The sequence below is a fragment of the Dipodomys merriami genome, unplaced genomic scaffold, assembly GCF_024711535.1.
Source record: "Dipodomys merriami isolate MVZ:Mamm:240054 unplaced genomic scaffold, mDipMer1.0.p SCAF_55, whole genome shotgun sequence".
NCBI lineage: Eukaryota > Metazoa > Chordata > Mammalia > Rodentia > Heteromyidae > Dipodomys > Dipodomys merriami.
The window spans coordinates 5,528,995-5,553,859 of record NW_027206124.1 but is presented as its reverse complement, the minus strand read 5'-3'; the positions used below and the strand labels follow the sequence as shown (position 1 = coordinate 5,553,859).

Below are 24,865 nucleotides of genomic sequence, written 5' to 3'. Positions count from 1 at the left end.
GGATCACACTTAGCTGCTCACCCTGGGCTCAAGTAATCATCTTGCCTAGCCTCGAAAATGCTAAAACTTCAGACAGATTAGAACACTGTTCCGTACTGGCAAATGCTGCTAATGTTGCTGATGAATTGATTGAAAGCACCCACCTTTTCTTTTCTTTTTTCTTTTTGTCGGTCGTGGGTCTTGAACTCTGGGCCTGGGCACTGTCCCTCAGCTCTTCAGCTCAAGGCTAGTGCTCTACCACTTGAGCCACAGCGCCACTTCCAGCTTTTTTCTTTTTGCTTATGTGGTGCTGAGGAATCGAACCCAGGGCCTCTTGCATGCAAGGCAAGCGCTCTACCACTGAGCCACCTTCCCAGCCCACGCACCCATTTCTTGGGCTGGTATTCAGGGCCTCGAGCTCTTGCTTACTTTCTCACTCAAGGCTGGTGTTCGGCCATTCGGGCCACAGCTCCCCTTCCGGCCCTTTCCTGGTTAACTGGAGATGAGTCTCACGGACCTTTCTTGTGGGAAGCCGGTGGCTCGCGCCTGTAATCCCAGCTGCTCTAGAGGCTGAGATCTGAGGATGGCGGTTCGAAGCCAGCCCCGGCAGGAAAATCCGTGAGACTCTTATCTCCATCTAACCAGCAAAACGCCAGAAGCGGAGGTGTGGCTCAAGTGGCAGAGCACCAGCCTAGAGCCGACAAGCGCGGGAAGCGCCGCCAGCCCGGCACTCCCCTCCGCCCGCCGAGCTCGGCCGGAGGCGCGCGGGGAGCCGGGGCCGCCGCAGCCGCGCAGGCGCGCCCCGCAGCCCCGCCTCCCAGCGGGAGACGCCGCGCCCGGACCCCTCCCAACCTCACCTCGGGGCGCCGAACCAGCGAGCACGGCAGGCCTTTCCCAGATCGAGAGCCCGCTACCTGACCCCGGAAGGAATCGCGGCGCCACCCGGCGCGTCCTCGGTTGCCATGGCGCCGCCCCGGAAGTGGAGCGCGCTCAGGCTGGAGCGCTGTCCCTCGGCGGGCTACCTTCCTCGAGCGCGACCCAGGGAGGGCCGGAGGCTGGGACGGAGTCGTGTGGCTGGCGGGGCGGCCCGCAGGTGAGGCAACGCCGCCGCCATCGGCGGGGAGCGTGCGCCCGTGACGGCGGGCGCGCATGCGCGGGCGCGGGCCTCCGCCCCGCTCCCCGCCGGCCTCGCTGTCACCGCGCCCGGTTCCTCCTCCGCCCTCCGGTTACAGTAATTGGTCTTTCTCTTATTACTGCTTATCCCGGGCTTTCGGATTTCTCCCGCTCGTTTGCCAGCTGTGCCGTCGCTTCGGGCATCTTTTGCGGGCGTCCCGCACCTGTTCGGAGAGCCCGGGGCGGGAGTGCGGAGCCGCCCCGCCCTGCGCGCTCTTCCCGGGGGCGGGAGGCCACCCGCGGCTGGGGGTGTGCGGTGGGGATTGGAGGAATGGATGGTGGAAGTGTCCCGTCCTTGTGCAGGCGAAGAGACCGGCCAAGGGTCAGTGGGTCGTGACTGTCACCCAGTGGGACGGGGAGAGGCACGGTGACAAGGCGGCCGGGAGCTCGCGCACCCTGTGAAGCCATCATTTCCTGCGTGCCTGTGTGCATGCACCTGCACGCGCGCCAGTACTAGGGCTTGAACTCAGGGCTTGGGTGCCATCCTTTAGCTGTTTTGCTCCAGGCTAGCCAGCACTCTACCACTTGAACTGCAGCTCCACTTCTGGTTTTATGGTGGTTCATTGGAGATGAGCGTCTCATGGACTTTTCTGTCCTCCAGGCTGGCTTTGAACCACGATCCTCAGATCTCAGCGTCCTGAGTAGCTTAGGATGACAGGCATGAGCCACCGGCTGTGGGTTGATGCTCAGTTTTGAAAATGGCTGAACCAGTGACTTGCAATTCCAATGTGTGACCCAGAAGAAAATGATATGTCCAATTCATTGCACAGGACCCTGAACCCCACCCATTTTTCTGGTTTTGGGGAGAAGATAATAAAGCAGTCTGACATCATCCAATATTTATGTACTCTTCTACAGAAAAGAGCTTTGCATATTAGGACTGGGGAAGAGCCAACCTGGTTTTCCACAGTGGGAAATTTGGACTCTTGGTTCATGTACCTGTTCTAAATGCAGCTTCTTCTTTTTTGTTTTTTGTTTTTGGTAGGTCATGGGGCTTGAACTCTGGCTCTGGGCACTGTCTCAGCTCTTCAGCTCAAGGCGAGCGCCCTGCCACTTGAGCCACAGCACCACTTCTGGTTTTCAGGTGGTTCATTGGAGATAAGAGAATCATGGACTTACCTGCCCGGGCTGGCTTTGAACCATGATCCTCAGATCTCAGCCTCCTGAGTAGCTAGGATGACAGACATGAGCCACCATACCCCGGCTAAGTTTCTCTTATAGAACCACTAATACCATCATCCTGACCTCTGTTCCTTAACCTCCTCCACACACTGCTATGGAGTTGGGGATTACGTTTGTGAAACATGAACCTCTGGGGGGCACATGGAGCCTGGAGGGCTCTGTAAGGTAAGGGAGCCTCCTGGCTTTGGTGTCCTGTGGGCCTTGATAACACATGCAGTGAGCAGGGCCTGAGTGGGAAAAGGAGTGGGGGCTGGCGCCCGTGAGTGGAGACACACTCTATCCCTTCTCAGAGCCTGTTCTGTGCATATCTGTTCTGTGCAGGGCCCCATCCTACATGGCAGGCAGGTCCAGTTCTGCCCCATTCATAAAATTGTTCATCTCTTGGTTCTGTGTCACCGGTGGCATTTTGTGGCCCCTTCATCGGTGTTTCAACTTCATTTCAGGGAGAGACCAGAGGTGAGCATTGGTGGAACAGAAAGAGCCTGTGCTTTCCGGTGGCTCCAGAGGGACCTATGGTCACTGCAGCCTGGCGTGACAGGTGACAGGCCTCAGTGACAGGTAAGCACAAGGTGGCCGGGACGAGGAGCTGGTGGTAGGCCTGAGGAGCTGGCCTTTTTCAGGGCTCCTTTTCCTGCGTTGTAATCTGAGGATGGGAATGTGGCCGCATCGGCCGTGCCGGGCTGGGGGAGCAGTCCCTGGCAGCCGGAATTGTTCCTCTCCCCTCTGCTCACACTGACACCGTGCACTGAGTGGGGCATGTGGGTACTTGGCCCCTGCTTGGGACGTGAGTCTGCAGAACGTGGGGGGTCGGCTCTTGGGGTGCATTTGCTGTGGTCTCGGGGTGGTGACTGCTGATGTTTTTGTGAACCGAGTGGCATTTCTGATCACAAAAGCAGGGTGACTCTGGTTAGACTCTGTGTTACCCCATAAACTGGTCGCCTGGGTGTGCCTCCGGTCGCAGGGCCCCTGGTCTGCTGCTTTTGTTGTTGTTGGTCGTGGGGCTTGAACTCTGGGCCTGGGCGCTGTCCCTCAGCTCCTCAGCTCAAGGCCAGCACTCTACCACTGAGCCACCTTCCCAGCCCCTGGTCAGCTTCTTACAGGGGCTCCTTCCCTCTGACCTTGTGCTTCCCTGGGAGGGGCAGGACTGTAGAGTCTCTCCTGAGTGTTTTCTTCCAGCCGGGTCTCATCCTCAGGGCCTCCCTGCTTGCCGACCCAGCCCTCATCCAAGCCCAACTGTACAGATGAGAACTCCTAAGTTGCTTACTCAAAGTCACACAGAGAGTGAGTGGTGCAGCCAGGCCTCAGGGCCCAGCCACGCTGCACCCCACCCCACACCTTCCTCCAGGGTGGCATCAGCCTCTCCGGCTGGGAAACAACTATGTGAGGCCAGGCAGGCTGTTGCATCCCTGTTGTTCCCCCAGGTGAGCTGGGGCACACCTGAGGAGGGGCCTCCCTTAAAGAGACCCTCAAGCTCCTGGAGTCCCTGGTAAACAAGCCGTCCCCTTCAGATGAGATCAGACAGGGGAGAATAAAGAACACAGCCATCCCTGTGGAAGCCAGGCAGAGCCTGGCCCTGGAAAATCAGGCTTTTTCAAGGGAAAAAAGGTTCAAAGAGGAAAATAGGAACCAGATGCAGAGAGGTTGGCCACTTATCTGAGAGACACACAGTCGAACTGACAGTCTGGCGCTGTCTTCTGTCGATTTGTGTGAACTGAGCAGCTACCACCAGCCAAGCACAGAGCTGGACCCAGGCGGATATCAGCAAAGATAGAAGCCAGCTCCCCTGGTCTCCATCGCAACAGGACTGTGGATGCCCACGGTCCAAGTGCCTGGTGTGGAGGGTCACAGGTCCACAGCCTGTGCCTCATCTGTGCTGGCACATGAGCAGTTCAGCATGGCAAAGCAAGGGAAAAGATGCACAGCATGTGCCAAGGCCCCAGGGTGGCAGAGAGCACGGGCAGTAAGAGCCGAGGGGGCACGGGAAAAGAAATGACAGATGTACCTGGAGAAGCAGCATGGGGGGACCACAGCGCTTGTTCTGTGAGAGGAATAAGTTAGAACCACGTGGAAGATCACCCTGTAGTCACTGATCATGGTTGGCATGAGCAAGAGAGGAGGTGAGGCGATGAGAGGAAGGCATGCGGGCAGACGGGGCTGGAGCTCAAGGCTCTGATCCCCAGCCCTGCCCTCTGCCCACTCTGAGCTGGGTCTGTTCTGCTTCTAGCCTCATCACCCCACATTCTGCCGGGATGTTTGTGGGAATCTCTTGACCAGTCCTCAGCCCTGCACAGCTGACGTTCGGAGCAGGAGGATTTGTGGCAGGGTGCACATGCGCAGTGGAGCATGATGGGCAGTGTCCTGGCCTCATACCCTGGAAGCCAGGAGCACCAATCCCCACTAGGACACCCCTAGACACTGCCAGGGCCCCGGGTGTAGTAGCGCTAGGTGGAAGCCGCTGCCGGCGTGGCGTGCACAGGGGCTAGGCCCGTGCTGGCCTTGTGTGTCGGGACTGAAGGGAAGTGGGCTGTCGGCATGCAGAGCCTCATCTCTCACAGGACCATGGCAGGCCGAGTGAAGTGGGTCACTGACATCGAGAAGTCCGTGCTGATCAACAACTTTGAGAAGAGAGGATGGATCCAAGTGACCGAAAACGAGGACTGGAACTTCTACTGGTAAGCTGCCTGTGTTTCTGAGCCTCAGGAGTACAGCCCCGTGAAGGGCCAGGCTCTCAGAGGTGGTGGCTTTGTGCCTTGTCCATGTGTGATCATCCCTTCTTCATCCTGGCTGCTTCCTGATCGTGCCAAGTCCAAAGTGTTACAGCCCAACAAGTGGGATGGGGCCCAACACACCCACCCCCGGGGCAGCATCTGGAAGGACGGGGAAGGATGCTGGGAGGGGTTTGTGCTCCTCTTGCTTTTCTCCCATAAACCAGCCACAAGCACCAACAGAAACTTGTATCTGGTAGGAAAAGAAATCAGTATAGGAAGTAGCGCTGTAGCTCAAGTGGTAGAGCGCTCGCCTTGAGCTGAAGAGCTGAGGGACAGCGCCCAGACCCAGAGTTCAAGCCCCACAACCGACAAAAAACAAAAAACAAAAAAAAAGAAATCCGTATAGCCAGGCACCAGTGGCTCATGCCTGTAATCCTCGCTCCTCAGGAGGCTGAGATCTGAGGATCGCAGTTTGCAGCCAGCCTGGCATGAAAGAGACTTTTTTTTTTGGTCTTGGAGCTTGAATTTAGGACCTGGGCACAGCCCCTGAGTTCTTTTGCACAAGGCTAGCGCTGTACCACTTTGAGCCACAGTGCCTCTTCTGGTTTTTGAGTGGTTAATTAGAGATAAGAGTCTCACTGGGACTTTTCTGCCAGGGTTGGCTTTAAACCACTATCTTCAACCTTCTGAGTAGCTAGGATTACAGGCATAAGCAATGCTCCCTGTTGATTCATGATGCTAAGAACCTTCTGACAGTGAGGATGTTGCCTGACTTCTCATCTGGCTGGATTTTTGTTCGAATGTGGCTATTAGAAACTTTACAGTTGCACAGGTGGCTCTTTGGTAGCTCATGTTTTATTTCTGTTGAGCAGTGCTGCCCTGTGTGGTACTTACTTATCACCGGTGACTCCAAAAACAGACTCCAGGTCATGTGGCCCACTCCTGACCTCTGCATTAGAGGGCTGAAGCTTTACCCCAAATCTCCCTGAACTCAAAAATCCTCCTCGAGGCTGACAGCAGCTGGGGAGGACTTGGGGAGGGAAAAAAAAGAGGAGAGGGAGGGGCTGGGAAGGTGGCTCGGGCAGACTGCTTGCCTTGCGTGTATGGGGCCCTGGGTTCAATTCCTCAGCACCATATAAGCAGAAAAAGCCAGAAGTGGCACTGTGGTTCCAGTGGTAAAGCGCTTGCCTTGAGCTGAAGAGCTGAGGGATAGCGCCCAGGCCCAGAGTTCAGGCCCCATAACTGACAAAATAAATAAATAAATAAATAGGAGAGGGAGAACGCATGAGTGAAGAGAGGGGTGAGCCTTCGCCACGCAGCCACGCAGGTTGCAAAAAGATTTGCCAGATAATTAGGGAAACTTGAACACTGAGCAAAAGTGACAGCTCCTAAGGAGCACTTGTAGCTTTGTGGTGGTTAATGGGAAATGGAGTCTTGTAAGAATGACTGCTCCCTTACCTGTGATACCAGTGAGACAGGCGATCGCTGAATGTGAGGGGATCTTGCACAGACGCTTTGGATGCACTGGCACGGTCTGGGATGTGCTGGGGAACACAGGGTGAGGTCGCCATCCCTGTAGAAACTGCGCCTGTGGATTCTGTGAGTCCTGAGGTTTTTCTCACTTTCCCACACTGCCAAGTGGGGAGAGTTTCTGACTCTCACTGGCCTGAAATCAGGAAAAGCCTGGTGTTCCTCCGGCAGCTCTGCCGCTTGGCTCAGGGCTGGGACAGAGCTGAGGGTGACCTGGCCCACTGAGTGAGAGGCCTTTTTGTGACTCTGTGGTACTGAGGCTTGACCTCAGGGCCTTGCACTCTTGCTTGTTCTTTGTTGTTGGTGGTCGTGGGGGCTAAACTCTGGTCCTGGGCGCTGTCCCTCAGCTCTTTAGCTCAAGGCTAGCACCCTACCACTTAAGCCACAGCACCACTTCTGGCTTTTTTCTGCTTATGTGGTGCTGAGGAATCGAGCCCAGGGCCTCATGCATGCGAGGCAAGCACTGTACCGCTTCCCAGCCCTTGCTTGGCTTTTTTGCACAAGGCTGGTGCTCTCCTAGTTGAACCACAGTTCCACTTCTAGCTTTTTGGTGGTTAATTGCAGATAGAGTCTTAAGGACTTTCCTGCCAGAGCTGGCTTTGAACTGTGATCCTCAGATCTCAGCCTCCTGAATAGGTAGGATTACAGGTGTGAGCCATAGCTGCCCAGCTCCAAGCTTCTTTGTTTTGCAAATCAGCAGCCCCCTTTCTGTTGTTGGCCCTTCCTTCATATGTTTTTCCTGTTCCTATGGGGTCATTGGGGACTGAGGTGGGTTGGGACAGTGGATCCATTTCCAGTCTGGGAGGTAGCCCAGTGGTAGAGCAAGTACTTACCTGGCATGTGCAATCCTCAACACTGCAAAAAATAATAAAATAAGGGACCTGGTATGGTGGCTCACTCCTGTAATCCCAGCTACTTGTGAGGTGACTGTCAGGAGGATGGTAGTTTGAGATCAGCCATCAAAACTGCATGTCAACAAACAAGCCAGGCGTGATAGTCCTAGCTACAGGGAGACATAACGGGGAGGATCACAGTCCCAGGCTGGCCTTTGGGCAAAAAGTGAGAAATAACCAAAGCAAAAAGAGCCCGAGCCAGCGCCGGGGGGCTCACACCTGTCATGCCGGCTACTCAGGAGGCTGAGAGCCAAGGATTGCAGTACAAAGCTGGCAGGAAAGCCTGTGAGACTTAGCTCCAATGAACCACATAAAGAGCTGCAAGTAGAGCTGCGGCTCAAGTGGTAGAGTGCTGGCATTGAGCACAGAAGCTCAGGGACAGGCCTGAACTCACGTCCCAGGACTAGTGCAAAAACAAAATAGAGGGCCTGGAAAGGTGGCTCAGTGGTAGAGCGCTTGCCTTGCATGCATGAGGCCCTGGGTTCGATTCCTCAGCACCACATAAGCAAAAAGAAAAAAGCCGGAAGTGGCGCTGTGGCTCAAGTGGTAGAGCACTAGCCTTGAGCTGAAGAGCTGAGGGACAGCGCCCAGGCCTAGAGTTCAGGCCCCACACGACCAGACCAAAAGAAAAAGAAAACAAAATAGAAAAACTGGGTCCTGCCTGCATAGTAAGGTCTCTGTGGGCCCACAGCCCAGGGCTGGGGCAGGTAATGGTGTGGGCGCGTGGAAGGGGGGGGCGGTTCTGAGGAGACCACAAAGACAGGGACTTGTGCTTCATCCCCTGTGCTTCGCTGTCAGGATGAGCGTGCAGACCATCCGGAACGTGTTTAGCGTGGAAACGGGGTACCGGCTATCGGACGATCAGATCGTCAACCACTTTCCCAACCACTATGAGCTGACCCGCAAGGACCTGATGGTGAAGAACATCAAGAGATACCGCAAGGAGCTGGAGAAGGAGGGCAGCCCCCTGGCCGAGAAGGATGAGAATGGCAAATACCTCTACCTGGGTTTGTGCCTTCCCTGGGGCCCTCAGGCGGGAGGTGCCCAGATGGCGCCTGTGTGCCAGGCGGTTGGGCTGGGTGGGGCCTGTGGCACCTGTGTCTCATCAGGTGCATCCAGCGGGGTGGGCAGGGCCGCCAGATCGGTGTGGCAGCTGAGTGTGAGCATCTTGGAGTTGCGTGGAGATGAGCAGGGGGTGCTCAGTGCCCAGGACCCTGAGTCACTCCAGGAAGCGCCCTGTCCCTGGCATCTCCCAGCTCTGGTCTCCATTCAGCATCTGCCCAGTGGGAGCCGTGCCGGCCTGGCTCCTGGGTCCCCATGGGGACTGACCTATGCATGGGGAGAGTTCAGAGACCAGGGCTCAGTGGAGTAAAGTAGGATCTACAGCAGACTTATTACCAAAGCTGCTGGGCCGGGTGAGAAGTGATGATAAGCAAAATCACTCTCCTCCTCCTCCTGCTGCTGCTGCTGCTGCTACTGCTGCTGCTCCTCCTCCTCCTCCTCTTCTTCCTCCTCCTATGCTGGTGCTACATCTGAACTCACACTTTTTTTTTTGGACATTCATGGGGCCTGAACTCTGGGCCTGCACTCACAGATCTTCAACTCAAGGCTAACACTCTACCACGTGAGCCCCAGCACCACTTCTGGCTTTTTCTGCTTAAGTGGTACTGAGGAATTGAACCCAGGGCCTCATGTGTGCAAGGCAAGCGCTCTACCACTGAGCCACCTTCCCAGCCAGGGCCTCACACTCTTGCTTGGCTTTTTCACTCAATGCTAGCACTCTACTACTTGAGCCACAGCTCCCCTTTCAGCTTTTTTTCTGGTCGATTAGAGATAAGAGTCTCTCATATTTTCCTCCCCAGGCTGGTCTTGAACTCCAATCCTCAATCTCAGCTTCCCAAGTAGCTAGGATGACAGGCGTGAGCCACCAGCACTGGGCATTTTCTCTTCTTGGCCATCACTGAGTGGCTTCTTACCAGCACGGGGCGTGTCTGACTTTCAGACTTCGTGCCCGTCACCTTTATGCTGCCGGCCGACTACAACCTGTTTGTGGAGGAGTTCAGGAAGAGCCCATCCAGCACCTGGATCATGAAACCTTGCGGCAAAGCCCAGGGCAAGGGCATCTTTCTCATTAACAAGCTGTCACAGATCAAGAAGTGGTCCCGGGACAGCAAGACGTCCTCGTGAGTCCACAGACCCCATCCTGCCCACCAGGCTCCTGCGCCATCTGGACAGTGAGCTCAATACACACAGCCCTAATTCCTGTCAAGGCTTCTTACCCAGCAGGCCTTCGCTGTATGCTTTGCGATCTCATGGCGGCTTTCCCTAATGTGTACAGGTTTGTGTCTCAGTCCACAAAGGAAGCCTATGTGATATCACTCTACATCAACAACCCGCTGCTCATCGGTGGCCGGAAGTTTGACCTGCGCTTATATGTCCTGGTGTCCACGTACCGCCCTCTGCGCTGCTACATGTAAGCGCCCAGGGCCGTGCCTCTCTTCTCATCCTCATTTTCTGGTGCCACTATGAGGTTTAATGACTTAGCGAAGCAGGGCATGCACAGGGCCTGCACGGGGTGGGTGTTGGGGAAAGGAGAGCAGTTAGCCTGGATGGATATGTCAGTCTATTTTTTTTTCCTTTTCTTTTTTTTTTTTTGTCAGTAGTGAGGCTTGAACTCTGGGCCTGGGCACTGTCCCTGAGCTCTTTTGCTCAAGGCTAGCACTCTACCACTTTGAGCCACAGCGCCACTTCTGATTTTCTGGTGGTTTATTGGAGATAAGAGTCTCAGGGACTTTCCTGCCCTCAGCCTCCCGATCTCAGCCTCCCGAGTAGGTAGGATTACAGACGTGAGCCACCGGCACCCAGCTAAATATCAATCTTGTGAGAATGTCAGGCATGGTGGTGCACACCATAGGCCCAGCACGTGGGAGGTAGAGACAGGAAGATTGTGAGTTTGAGGTCCATCTGGGTCATATAGTGAGACCTACTTTTGAGTAAAAGCTTCTAAAGATACATGTTTAAAGAACGAAGGGGAAGATTTCCTTGTGTATCATTTGAATCCGTGTGAATTTCCCCTAGGTATAAGCTTGGGTTCTGCCGGTTTTGCACAGTGAAGTACACCCCGAGCACCAGCGAGCTGGACAACATGTTCGTCCACCTCACCAATGTGGCCATCCAGAAGCACGGGGTGAGTGGCTTCGCCCGAGTGCGTAGAAGCGTCCGGCTGGCTTGCCTTCCTATTTTACAAGAGGATGGGTAGATAGGGACCACATTCAAGCCAGGCACAGAAGGGGCTGGAGCACAGGGCAGCAGGTGTTGCCAGGTACCTGCTTGGGGTATAGGAGGAGTAGGGTGGGGACTCCCGGAGAAGGAAGGTTCAAGCCCCACCTTTCTAGCATTGTCACTTGGGCAAGGCATAATGCTTGAGCCTGGCTCTGTGTTAGTGAACAGAGAGAATCACATTGCAGATACCCCTTGACCTCCTGTGGGGTCATGGCCCCCTAAACCCATCTCAAATCAAGCTGGGCACTGGTGGCTCATGCCTGTAATCCTAGCTATTCAGGAGGCTGAGATTTGAGGATCCCAGTTCAGCTCCATCCTGGGCAGGAAAGTATGAGACTCTTATCTCCAATTAGGTGGGCTGGGAAGGTGGCTCAGTGGTAGAGCGCTTGCTTTGCATGCATGAGGCCCTGGGTTCGATTCCTCAGCACCACATAAGCAAAAAGAAAAAAGCCGGAAGTGGTGCTGTGGCTCAAGTGGTAGAGCGCTAGCCTTGAGCTGAAGAGCTGAGGGATAGTGCCCAGGCCCAGAGTTCAGGCCCCACCACTGGACCCCCCCCCAAAAAAAAAAAAAAAAGAAATCTCCAATTAGGTAGCAAAGAGCTGGAAATAGAGTTGTGGTTCAAGTGGTAGAGTACTATCCTTGAGCAAGGACATCTTCCTCAAAGACAACACACAGGTCCTGTATTCAAGCCCCAGTAGCAACACACACACACACAAGAAATAGTGTAGTGTAAGTCAAAAATGTGTTCAACATACACACACAACACACACACGGAAGAAGTACAAAATGTGTTTGACATACACACACAATTCACACACACACACACACACACGGAAGAAATAGTCTAAGGCAAAAACATGCTCAAGCCGGGTACTAGTGGCTCACAGCTGTAATCCTAGCTACTCAGGAGGCTGAGATCTGAGGATCATGGTTCAAGGCCAGCCCAGGCAGGAAAAGTCCATGAGACTCCTATCTCCAATGAACCACCAGGAAACCGGAAGTGGTACTGTGGCTCAAAGTGGTAAAGGCCAAGAGCCTCCGTGCTGTGACTGGCTGGGCGGAACACAGCCTGTGGAACTCCAGTAGTAAGCGACAGGCCTCCCCAGGACAGGGGCCCAGGCCTCTGCCAGCACCCAGAGAAGGGGGGGGGGACAGAGCTGGTGGCCGATGCCTGGGTGGGGGCCTCTCTTCTCCAGGAGGACTACAACCACATCCATGGGGGCAAGTGGACAGTGAGCAACCTGCGCCTGTACCTGGAGAGCACGCGCGGCAGGGAGGTGACGAGCAAGCTGTTCGATGAGATCCACTGGATCATCGTGCAGTCCCTCAAGGCCGTGGCGGTGAGTGCTGTGCCCTGTGCCCTGTGCGGGTGTGGGGGGCTGTGCGCAGCTGGCCGCTGGCTTGCCGGGACTGTTTAGGAGCTGGGGATGCGCCGTTCTCTAGTGACAATCTCCATTTTCACATTCTCCCTGCCGGCATCCACCAGGGGATCAAGGGTTTTAGGAAGGGGTTGAAGGCAGGTCCAGCCGGGCACCTCGCGGTAAGCTGGGCACTGTGGTGTTACCAAACCCCTGAGACACTGGTGACGTCATAATGGGGAGCAGTGGAGCAAGGCGTCCATGTGGAGAGGCCTGGAGTAAATCGCAGCAGAGCTGGACCCCCCCCCCCCCCCCGCACCCTGTGACTGCTACTCAGTGCAGGTACAGGAAGCTAGATTAGGACCTAGATTAGGATGCCAACATATCCCACAACTAACTTCACGAGGACCTGGGAAGGTGAGGTGGCCCAGAGGTTGCCTGCTGTCCATGGCTTTCTCTGCATGGCTGCTGTGGCAGGCTGGAAAGCTCAGGGAGCTGGCGTGACCAAAGGCAGAAAGGGAGAGGCTCACCATCCCCCACCCAGGTCCTGGCCCACGCTTTCCGAAAACAGGTTAATTTGCTGATCAGAAAGAACTAGATAGCCCGGCCCAGTGGTTCACACCTGTAATCCTAGCTGCTCAGGAGGCTGAGATTTGGGGATTATGGTTCAAAGCCAGCTCTGGCAGGAAAGTCTGTGAGACGCTTATCTCTAATTAATCACCAGAAAACTGGAAGTGGCGCTGTAGCTCAAAGTGGTAGAGCACTAGCCTTGAGCTGAAGAGCTCAGGGACAGCGCCCAGACCCAGAGTTTAAGCCCCAAGACTGACAAAAGAAAAAAGAAAGAACTGGATGCTGCTAATTTAACAGCTCATGTAGAGGTGTAATCTTTATTATTATTAATTATTAATTTTTTGTGCCAGTGCTACATCTTGAACTGAGTACCTGGGTCCTGTCTGTGAACTTTTTGGCTCAAGGCTAGCACTCTACCACTTGAGACACAATGCCACTTCTGGCTTTTTGGGGTACTTAATTGGAGGTAAGAGTCTCACAGACTTGGTTGCCCAGGCTGGCTTCCAACCTTGATCCTCACATCTCAGCCTCCTGAGTAGCTAGGATTACAGGCGTGAGGCACCACTCTCACTCAGTTCTTGAATACTTTGCATATGCTTAGTTGCCTGGTTTTGACCAAGTGTGTTGCCTTCAGAGAAGCTCGGGTGGAGGCAGACACGGAACAGGTGTGTAGAGGGGCCTGTGTGGGGAGTGGAGTGGGCTCTGGACCACCTGGGAGGCCCTGGATCCAGAACAGGGGACAGAGAAACTGGGGGCCGCGGCTCAGGGGAGGGGCAGAATGCTTAGCCGGAGAGCCAGCTGAGCCAAGTGAGGCTGTTTAGCAACTTGCTGCTCTGCCCAGCTTTTCTGGGACAGAACCTGAGCACTAGCAGGTGTAGACTCCAGGCTTTCGGTGGAAATGCAATCCCTGTGAGTTCCAGGAGGAAACTGTCCAACTCAGGAGGGAAGCGCAGTCCAGCCTGGGTCCCCCTGAGAACTACCACTTGCGGTAACATGTGGTCTAATGCCCATTCATGGATAAAGAGCCTTACTATCTGAGTAGAACTCACTGGCTCGGGGTGCAGGAGTCCCTGGGAGGCAAAACTACTGAGGGTTCAGATCCAGGGAGGCTGGGCAGGCTGGGGGGGTGGGGGAGGTGGAGGGGGGGGGCGGGGGGGCAGGAATCTGCACTGCCAGCAGATGACGGAAAAATGTTTAAAGTATATTTGGGTGAAATGAAATGGTAAATTACAGAGGAAATTCAGTAACTCTAAACAAACTAAGTTTTATCAAGAGTTTATTTTAGTATAGCAAGACGAATCAGGGAGAATTTAGAGGGGAGGGGAAGTAGAGAAACACTTCTGCTTCTTGTGCAGAAAATGGGAGTTAAAATGGCGGTTTCCATCTGCAGTCATTCTACATCCTGAGCTGGGTGAAGACACATAGTTATGCATCCAGCAGCTCCTAACCTAACAGCGTTTTGGGGTGAGTAAGACAGGTGCGGACCATCCAAAACACAAATAACCTTGAGGCTTTTTTTTTTTTTTTTTTTTGGTGCCAGTCCTGGGGCTAGAACGCAGGGCCTGGGCGCTGTCTGTGAGCTCTCTTTGCTCAAGGCTAGCATTCTGCCACTTGAGCCTCAGCTCCACTTTTGGCTTTTTGGTAGTTAAAGAGTGTAGTGGATTTTCCTGTCCAGGCTGGCTTTGAACTGTGACCCTCAGATCTCAGCTTTCTGAGTAGCTAGGATTCGAGGTATGAGCCCACGTGCCCAGCTGAGGCCTTTATTTTTCCAAATATGCTTTTCATTTCTGTCTCTTACCCATTCAGGAAGAGTTTGCAGCTTCTTACCTTTTCAAAAGAGAACACCAATTTAGACCTCCCTTGTATGTCTGCTGTTTTCACATGTCGAAGTAGGTGTGGTGTTACTTGTTTAACTGTGGTTTGCGCTTATTTCTAGTTCTGATGTCAGAGTCTAGCCCTTTTGATACTTGCTAAATATCATTTAATTTCCCTGCCTCCTCATCTAATCCACCCTGCCTCATCTCCCCCAGTGACTTTGGTCCCTTGCTGGTGGAGGGTCCATGGTCCATTTCTTTCTTTTTTTTTTTTTTGGGTCCAGTCGTGGGGCCTGAACTCTGGGCCTGGCGCTGTCCCTCAGCTCTTCAGCTCAAGGCTAGTGCTCTACCACTTCAGCCACACAGCACCACTTCCAGCTTTTTTCTTATGTGGTGCTGAGGAATCGAACCCAGGGCCTCGAGCATGCAAGGCGAGTGCTCTACCACTGAGCCACCTTCCCAGCCCCTCTGTTGTCCATTTCTGTAGCAGCGTCATGCTCAGCCGACCCATGCTCTACATGGGAAAGGGAGACCACAAGGTCGCTTTCCTACCTGACTCAGGTGACAGGGTTTGGTTGACAGGAAATTCAGTTGGCAAGTTGCTTCAGTCGGGACCAGAAGACATTTAAGAAATCTGGAATTTCCAAGGCTCAGGCAGATACTAGTGAATCTTCAAGCTTTGAGAGGCTTTTCATTGTTTTTCAGTTTGCTGTAGGTGTTTACAATCAGGCCCCAGGATGCTTTTTTTTTTTTGCCAGTCATGGGGCCTGAACACTGGGCCTGGGCACTGTCCCTCAGCTCTTCAGCTCAAGGCTAGCACTCTACCACTTGAGCCACAGCACCACTTCTGGCTTTTTGCTGCTTATGTGGTACTGAGGAATCGAACCCAGGGTCTCATGCATGCAAGGCAAGCACTCTACCACTGAGCCACCTTCCCAGCCGCCCCCAGGATGCTTTATAAAGGGGCTTTACTATTACCCTGAAATGTTTTGGCAAGGACTTATTCAGTATGACAGGAAAAAGTATGGGAAAAAAGTAAGGAAAAGAGGGAAACATTTCCTATTTGCCAAGCAGGAAGTGGGAGCTAAAGATTCCATAAGCAGATGAATTTTTATCACTGGAAACAGGTTTGTAATGTGTCACTCAGGTCCCAGAGGGCTGGTCAGCAGCCTGGAGGACAGTGTGTGTGTGCGCAAGCTGCCCCTGCGCTTGGAGCTGCACCGTGCCCTCTGAGGTCCTTGTCACATTGTTAGGGACAAGCAGGATGTGGGGACACCGGTTTTGGCTGCTTCAGGCTTGGTAGGTGGGGCCTGCTGGTCTCCAGGGAGTTGACCTTTGACACTGCCATGTAACCCATTGGTCACTCTCTCTTCAGCCGGTGATGAACAACGACAAGCACTGCTTCGAATGCTACGGCTACGACATCATCATTGATGACAAGCTGAAGCCCTGGCTGATCGAGGTAACTGCACTCTGTACCCCGCACACCACCCGCCGCTCCCCTTGCCTCCACCACGGCCCAGCGCGCAGCCTGGCGCAGGCCCAACAGAAGGCAGGCACAGGTGCTCAGGCGTGGCCATGTGTCATGGTGGAGATCCATGTGCTCCCGATCCCTCATCTCCCGCGGGCCCAGCCGCCGGGAGGGCCTGTGGTCCAGCTCCGGATGAGTTCGGTGGCTCAGGTGCCCTGGCTTGCAGGGCTACCAGCCCTTGTGGGGGCTTTGTTCCCATCTGTAACAAAGCTCACAGCCTCTGACGCCCTGGGCGGCGGCGGCAGCATGCTTATTCTTCAGCCCGTGGGAAGACATAGCTCGGCCTGCATCAGGGACTAGTCAGGGCATCGTGGTGACTGTGCCAGAAGGGGCAAGGTGTACACCTACTGTGTGCCTGGGCCTTTGCTGGCAGCCACGCTGGCAGGCGTTACACACCCGTCTGTGGTTCACACTTCAGCCCACCTGGCCAAGTGCTCGGCAGGTGAGCCGAAGCCCTGCAGAGGAGACGCAGGCCCCAAGCGCTCAGGGTTGGCATGACTGTGAGAATGAAGCTCGTCACCTGTCATTGCTCTGAACACTTGTCTTCTCACCACGCTCATGTGGATCTGGACAGCTCAGGGCCTGCTGTCCCTTTCCAAGCCAGGAAGCCGTGCAGGATGCTGGGAGAGCCAGCTGTCAGTCAGCAGGCTGTGTCCTGGCGGTGTCTCCATGCTGTCAGTCAGCAGGCTGTGTCCTGGCGGTGTCTCCATGCTGTCAGTCAGCAGGCTGTGTCCTGGCGGTGTCTCCATGCTGTCAGTCAGCAGGCTGTGTCCTGGTGGTGGTGGTGTCTCCATGCTGTCAGTCAGCAAGCTGGGTCCTGGCGGTGTCTCCAGGCATTTGTTACACTGTCAAGCTGGCTGGGCACAGAGTAGATAAAAAATATTTGTGTTTTCTCTTCTTGCATCTTAAGTAGAATGATTTGAATTCTACTTAAGCTTTCTTTGGTGACCTAGGATCCTAGCAGTGAGGGCCTGGGTACTATTCCTAAGCTTTTATGCTCAAGGCTAGTTCTCTTATCCCTTGAGCCACAGCTCCAATTCCAGCTTTATCTTTATTTTTATTTTTTGTGGTTAATTGGAGATAAAAATCTCTCAGACTTTCCTGCCTGGGCTGGCTTTGAACCATCATCCTCAGATCTCAGCCTCCTGAGTAATGAGGATTACAGGTGTGCGCCACCAGTGCCCCGTCCATTATTTCTTTTTTTTTTGGGGGGGGGGGAGGGGGTCCGGTCGTGGGCCTGAACTCTGGGCCTGGGCGCTGTCCCTCAGCTCTTCAGCTCAAGGCTAGCGCTCTACCACTTGAGCCACAGTGCCACTTCCGGCTTTTTTCTTTTTGCTTATGTGGTGCTGAGGAATCGAACCCAGGGTCTCAGGCATGCAAGGCAAGCGCTCTACCACTGAGCCACCTTCCCAGCCCCCAGACCATTATTTCTAATGTGGTCATAACTCTCCATATTCACATAGTCCCAGTAAGAATTTCGGCACTGTGGAATACGAGAGTGGTAGTGTTAAGGGATCCTCTGCTCGCACACACAGAGGCATCTAACTGGGAGAAACCTGTGCAGTTCATAGATCCGCTGTCTCTGATCTCTCATGGCCTGCAGCAGCTGACCAAGGGCATTAGAGCTGTGTCTGTGTTTGGCCACATTGTGGCCGGCATTGCTCAGCCATTCGGAGGCCTGCCGGCCCCACCTCTCCGTATATTGGCTGCCTTGGTTGGATTGGAGCCGGCTACACTGGGGAGGTTTGAATCTTCCCACAAGACAGAGCCCTTTACCTTTCCAGCAAGCCTCACGCTGCTGTGTGATCAGGGTCACCAGAGTCCTTAGGACAGAGCTGACACACACAACACAAATTATATTTGTGATGAACGCTGACTCATAATGCGTGAGACCCTAGTCCTGATCAGGTCTTTAAATATTGACATTTCAACTAAGAACTAATAAAAGTAACCCAAAATGCTTCCCATGCAAGGTGCTTGCGTCAACATGACCAGTGGCAGCTTCTTGCCCATGACGCGCCTGGCGGCCCACGTTCCCCCCACCAGAGTGCATGTCCGCCTCGCAGAGTCAGCCAGGGTGAAAAGTGTGTTCTTTTCTCGCGCAGGTTAATGCATCCCCGTCTCTCACCTCCAGCACCGCCAATGATCGAATCCTCAAGTACAACCTGATTAATGACACCCTCAACATCGCGGTCCCCAACGGCGAGATCCCAGACTGCAAGTGGAACAAGTCCCCCCCGAAGGAGGTGCTTGGCAATTATGAGATTCTGTAAGTCTGCAGGGGTCCCGTGCTTCAGGCTGAGGCACGAGGGTTCTCTCGGTGTGTGGTGTGGACTCACTTAGGCAGTGTTTCACTCCATGATGAGTCTACGCACAATGCCCTGGTAGCAGGAAAGTGTTCTGGAGCTCCACCAGACCTGCTCTGCTTAGTAACTGTTTAAGAAGCACTGGTCACATCCCCATGCCGAAAGGCTGCCCACACAGCATGGGGTGGGAGCCGGGCACCGCTGGCCTGGGCGGCCAGTAATCCTAGCCACTCAGGAAGCTGAGATCTGAGGATCATGGTTCAAAGCCAGCCCAGATAGGAAAGTTTGGGAGACTCCTCTCTCCAGTTAATCACCAAAAACCTGGAAACAGACTTTGGCTTGAGCAAATAAGCGAAGGGACACCACCCAAGCCCTAAGCTCAAGCAGACTGCCCTCCATAGGCCTCAGCCGTAGAGCTCTGAATTAAGACTCTGAAAGCCTGGTGTTAACCCTGTGTCCTCCGCATCCCAGCTCTGTCAGAAGTTGGGGGGAGATCACTGTGGGCAAAGATGGCTCCTTCGCTGAGCCTACCCCAAGTGACCTCTCACTGTCCTCAGGACCTGGAGGGAAGGGGGGAGATGTCCACTGCAGTGAGAGAGATGACAGACAGACAGGGCTCTGTGGCTCCAGTCCAGCGAAGCCCAGGCTGTGTCTGCGTCCACTGCCTTGTGGATCCCCAGCTCGGACCCCGGCCTCAGGCTGCAGGATCAGTCACATGACTCATGTGCAGGTCACTGACACACATCTCCCCAGGGGCTGGGGGAGTGTGGTTAGTTTGCTCCTCACTGCTGCCTTGTCTGTGTTTTCTTCGGGTCACTGCCAGGCACTGTGCCATCCACAGCAGCCATTTGCTCAAGTGGCTGGGCCAGGCAGCTTCCTGGTGCCGTGCTTGAGACTGTCTGTGTGCAGGTACGACGAGGAGCTGGCCCAGGGTGATGGGACCGCTGACCGAGAGCTCAGAAGCCGCCAGGGCCAGCCCCAGGGGCCCAAAGGGAGCCGGTTGAGAGACTCGAGGACCATCCTCAACACGTGGAAGTGAACACCAGCCCAGCCCTTCCAGAACTGCTCATTCAGCCCTGCCTGGCCCTGCTGGAGGCCTATTTTGAAGCTTCCTTTTTCTAGAATGCTTCTCCTTTCCTGAGCCCTGTAAATAATTATTTAATAAAGGCACTTCCGTGGAGGGCCAAGGAGTTCGCTCCTCTGGGAGGCATGCAGTGGCACCCTGACACAGCCACGCTGGAGCCGGTGACGTCACAGCCCCAGGCCGGCACAGTTCTTAAATTTGGCACTAAACTTAACAGGTCCCAAAACGTGATCTGCTTTCCTGACAGAGACTGACCCTGCAGGGTAAAGCAACAAATTTAATCTGGTGGAAGTGCTTTGCCCCTGATTCTGGAGAAATCGGGCATTTGTCTGCAGAAGTCTCCTGTGCAATGCTCCCGGGAAGCTGTCCTGTCACACGGGTTTGGGACGAGGGTCGCACAGGTGAGCACAGAGAGGTGCTGCCCGGGGCATCTGCAGCACCAGCGTCTGGCTTTGTCACCGTGGTTGGCAGCTGTCAGCGGGGACTGGACCTCTGTGTGTGTGTGTGTGTGTGTGTGTGTGTGTGTGTGTGTGTGTGTGTGTGTGTGTGTGTGTGTGTGTGTGTGTGTGTGTGTGTGTGTGTGTGTGTGTGTGTGTGTGTGTGTGTGTGTGTACCTCCAGGGTGCACAGAGAAATCTGGAAGCGTGTGAGTTAGCAGGCAGACTGACAGGGCATCATCAGGACTATCCTGGAGGGTGGTGGGAGTGGGACTCCTAGCAAGAGCCCCGCCTCATCGTCACCTGACACCTGCTGACCCAGGCTTCAGTCACACCTGGAAATGATCTCCAAACCCCCTTCCTCCCCTGTTAGGTTGGTAACAGGATCTAGTTCTCACTGTCTTGTGCTGCTCAGGCTGGCTTCGAACCTTGATCTTCAGATCTTAGCTTCCTGAGTATCTAGGATTACACATGTAAGCTACCCATGCTGGGCTGCATATATTCATACATATATATATATATATACACATACATATATGTATATATTATACATATATGTGTGTAGTTTATTTATTTTTTGTCAGTTAAACTCAAGGCTTGGCACTGTCCCTGAGCTCTTTTGCTCAAGGCTAGCATTCTACCACTCTGAACCACAGCTCTACTTCCAGTTTTTTGGTGGTTACTTGGAGATAAGAGTCTCACAGGATGTTCAGGTACTGGTGGCTTATGCCACCTAGCTATTCAGGAGGCTGAGATCTGAGGATCACGGTTTAAAGCCAGCCTGGGCAGGAAAATCTGTGAGACTCTTTTTTTTTTTTTTTTTTTTTATGAGACTCTTATCTCCTAATAACCACCAGAAAGCCAGAAGTGGCGCTGTGGCTCAAGCGATAGAGCGCTATCCTTGAGCTGAAGAGCTCAGGAAAGCACCCAGGCCCAGAGTTCAAGCCCCACAACTGACCAAAAAACAAACAAAAACGAAAACTGTCTCACAAGGACTTTTCTGCCCAAGCTGGCTTTGAACTGTGAACCTCACACCTCATCATCCAGAGTGGCTAGGTGTGAGCCCAGCCTCATGCATTCACTTTTTTTGTTGTTATTGTTATTGTTGTGGGGCCTGAACTCTGGGCCTGGGTACTGTCCTTGAGCTCTTCAGCTCAAGCCTAGCACTCCAACACTTAAGCCACAGCACCACTTTGGCTTTTTATGCTTGTGTGGTGCTGAGGAATCAAACCCAGGACCTCATACATGCAAGGCAAACACTCTACCACTGAGCCACCTTCCCAGCTTCATGCATTCACTTTTAATGACATTTCACTGCCAGCTTAAGGGAAAGGCCTCTTTCAATGCAAGTGGTACGATGTAAAGTGAGAGATGTTTGGCCAGAATCTGGAGACGGCCAGTCCTGACATCCTGCTGTGATCTGGATGCCCATCGCAGGCCATGCTCGGTAATTGGCTTCTGCGCTGTTTGATGGCAGGTCTGAAACTGAACCCCTGCGTCACACTCAAGCTTGAGGCCCAGCTCTGCACTGCTTAGCTGCATCCTACCCTGTCCGTGAGCTCTTGGGGTCTTGTTCGCTGGGGAATAAAAAGACAAGCCATCTCCTGGCCTTCTTCACTCACAATGGGCTTGTCTTAACTTTTCCCCAAAGTCAGCACAAGCTACATTTGTTGTTGGTGGTGGTGGTTGTGGGGCTTGAACTCAAGACCTGGGTGCTGTCCCTGAGTCTCTTTATGCTCCAGCCTAGTGCTCTACCACTTGATTCACAGTACCACTTCTGGCTTTTTCTGTGTATGTGGTACTGAGGACTCGAACCCAGGGCCTCATGCATACTAGGCAAGCACTCTACTCCTGAGCCACCTTCCCAGCCACAGCCCCATTCTCTCAGCCTCCATAAAGTTGAGTCCATTGACCTTTGCCCCTGACTCCTCCACCTGTCCTGGGGTCACGGCTCTGCGCACCCTCGTTGGATGGGATGGGCTGACGCCCTGGCTGTGCTGGCCGCTCCGAGGATGCTGGGGGCGGGGGGGGGGGAGGCCGCTTGCTAGGCGGGTCAGGCTCTGCGTGCTCTGTGTCACATGGTGGCTGTCACGATGTCATGTTTGGGGGCAGATGTTTCCTCCTTGCTCCATTGGAGCACACGCAGGGAGGAAGCCAGGATTGCCAGGAGCCAGGGCCCAGCGCTGCTACGGCCTGGCCCAGGACCCAGTGGCCACCTCTTTGGGATGGTGTTCTTGTCCCCTCCCTGGTTCTCCTCTAGTGTGTGGGCTGTGGCCTGAGACCTGCCCCGGCTGGTCATTTGCACTACTTGGGATAGATTTTGTTTTTCCCAGCATGAACTCATGCACTTGAGTCCCCAGGGTTGGTGAAGTGTTCACATGTAGCCCCAACCCTGCGGTGACCCCACACTCTGGTCCACGGGGACCATGGAGGGGTTGGGGAGCTGCTGTGGGGACGTGGCCCGCCAGCCTATGGGCGTGGCCTAGGCAGACACCGAGCTCCAGGGCATTTTGAGGCCTGCGGGCGCCCACGGCAGCATCTGTGCATTTTGCTTCCTGATTCTTACTCAGGAAGCCCTTTGCATGGCTTTAGCCATTTGCACGGTAGATCATTTTCTGACCTTTTTGTTTTTGTTTTTTTCCAGCCTTAACTATAATGTAGTGTCCATGCTTTCAAGTTGAATGTTCTCCAAGAATAATGTTTTTATGGAATAAGGTATTCCCAATTCATTGGCTAGGCACTGGTGGCTCATGCCTACAATCCTAGCTTCTCAGGAGGCTGAGATCTAAGGATCAAGGTTCCAATCTAGCCTGGTCAGGAAAGTCTATGAGACTCTTAATCTCCCATTAATCAGATAAAACCTGGACATTGAGCTGTGGCTCAAGTGTGTCAGCCCTAATGGCGTACACATACCACACACAAACAGTGGTGGTGGTAGATCTTTATAGCACATTCTGGAACAGAGGCAGGGGTATGGAAGCTGCAGGCCAGGTGGGGCCTCCAGGGGGCCTTGGAGGGTGGTCAGGTAGCTTGCACAGCCGTGGCTGCAGCTTCTTGCGTTCTGGAATCCTGTCTTGCAGGAGACTACCTAGGTCCCATTGAGCCACGGGCCTGGATCTTTGGGCTCACTGGTACCACAGCCTGCCGCACAGGGACACAGGAAGCTGGCCCCGGTGCTGGCCACATAGATAGCAGCAGATGCTTTGTTGGAGCACTTGGCACCCTGATCAGCACAGCCATGATGTCCCCCATGCCAGCCAGGACTTCCATCCATACCTCTTGGGTCAGTTTCTGGTCAGTGTTACCTTCAGGTTTTGTGGGCTGACTAGTGTCCAAAATAAAAGACCAGCCTTCATGTCTGTCCAGAACTTCATTGTGCCCTTGGAAAGAGGACCTTTGTGTGTGCAACTAAGGATCTCAATTTCAAATCACCTTGCCTTTGAGGGGATCCTGACCTAATCCTGGGTTTACAAGAAGAAGAGACAGAAATCTGGGCGCCAGTGGCTCACGTCTGTACTCCTCCCTACTCATCAGGAGGCTGAGACATGGCAGGATCACAGTTTGAAGGCATCTCAGACAGACAAATCTGTGCGACCACTCCATCTCTAATTAACCACAAAAAGCTAGTCAGGAGGCATGGATCAAGTGGTGGCGTGCCAGCTGTTGGCAAGTGAATTGAGGAGGCAAGCCAAGCAAACACGGGGTTCTGAGTTCAAACCCTGCAACCAGCAAATAAAAAGGAGACACTGATGTCAGCGAAGGTCTCATGGATGAAGATGACGACAGAGCCAGCGGGATGCAGCCCCAAGCCAAGCGGTGCTGGGAGTGAAGCAGGGCCCTGTGCGCACTCAGGTTTGGACTTTGGGGCTCCTGAACTGTGAAAGATTAAATTTCTGTTTTTTCTTAACTACTGTATTTCTGGCTTTTTTTTTTTTTTTTCTGTCAGTGTGGGGCTTGAACTCTGAGCCTGTCCCTGTCCCTGAGCTCTTCAGCTCAAGGTGCGCTGGAGGTGTGGGCTGAGATGGCTCTACCACTTGAGCCACAGTACCACTTCCCGTTTTCTGGTGGTTCATTGGAGGTAAGAGTCTCCGAGACTTTCCTGCCTGGGCTGGCTTTGAACCACAATCCTTAGATCTCAGCCTCCTGAGTAGCTAGAATGACAGGCGTGAGCCACCAATGCCTGGCTTCTGGCCATTTTTTTTTTTTCTAGCAGCCATAGGAACCTTACAGAGTGGGGAAGGAAGGAAGGTGTATGGGCAGGTGGCCGCATGGCAGCAGCTGACACAGCGTTGCTCTGTGGTCCCTCGCTCGACCCTGCCCAGCTCAGGCTCTGAAGTGCAGCTGGACTCAGCTGTGTCCTCCCGTGGGCTGCTCCTTGGCAGGCTTCTGCCTCCTCCCCAGCTGACTGGGCCTGGCTTGAGTGGCCTCCCATCGCCTGAGTCTGGCTTCAGGGCTGTTCTCAAGGCCACTTTCTCTCTTGCCTCTTTGCATTTTTTTGTGGGGGAAGGAGGGCAGTACTGGGATTTGAACTCAGGTCCTCGTGCTTGTTAAGCAGATGTTCTACCTGAGCCATGTCCCCAACCTGCCTTGCCTCTTCATTCTATTTGAGAACCAGGTTTGCTTTTTGTCCCTTGAATGCCAGCTCCTCGATCAGCCCTGTCCTCCTCCTCCAGCGCCGGGGCCTGAACCTCAGGACCCTGTGCCTGGGGCCTTGCACTCTTGCCTGGCTTCTCTCAAGGCTGGCGCGGTACCAGTGTGTCACACTTCCGCTCTAGCTTTCTTGCTGGAATGGGCCATCTTTGAGCCATGATCCTCAGATCTCAGCCTCCTGAGTAGCTTGGACTACAGGCGTGAGCCGCTGGTGCCTGGAGCTGCCTTCCTGAAGAGCGGGTGACCGCAGGTTAGGTGGCTTTCTCAGGCCAGGACCTTGGAAGTGGAGCTTGGGGGCTGTGAATGAAGTCCAGGAGGAGAGGGAACAGGGCAGGACATGGCCCGGGCTCCTGTGTACCTGGCGTCCCT

At 54.1% G+C, this 24,865-nt stretch overlaps 1 protein-coding gene across 3 annotated transcripts; it reads left to right on the top strand.

Annotated features, from left to right (window-relative positions):
• Positions 1-973: 973 nt before the first annotated feature.
• Positions 974-23,715, top strand: Ttll1 (TTL family tubulin polyglutamylase complex subunit L1). 3 transcript variants are annotated; one of them, XM_069999711.1, is made up of 12 exons: positions 974-1,072; positions 2,778-2,892; positions 4,890-5,006; positions 8,264-8,472; positions 9,468-9,648; positions 9,804-9,938; positions 10,544-10,652; positions 11,944-12,087; positions 15,865-15,951; positions 18,126-18,289; positions 19,236-19,811; positions 22,927-23,715. In XM_069999711.1, the coding sequence occupies exons 3-11, from the start codon at positions 4,894-4,896 to the stop codon at positions 19,363-19,365; spliced, it is 1,272 nt and encodes a 423-aa protein (XP_069855812.1). In that variant the 5' UTR covers positions 974-1,072; positions 2,778-2,892; positions 4,890-4,893; the 3' UTR covers positions 19,366-19,811; positions 22,927-23,715. The 3 variants fall into 3 exon arrangements, with proteins under 3 accessions (XP_069855812.1, XP_069855814.1, XP_069855813.1); XM_069999713.1 differs by lacking the exon at positions 974-1,072 and adding an exon at positions 1,193-1,210; XM_069999712.1 differs by lacking the exon at positions 974-1,072 and adding an exon at positions 2,478-2,499.
• Positions 23,716-24,865: the final 1,150 nt, after the last annotated feature.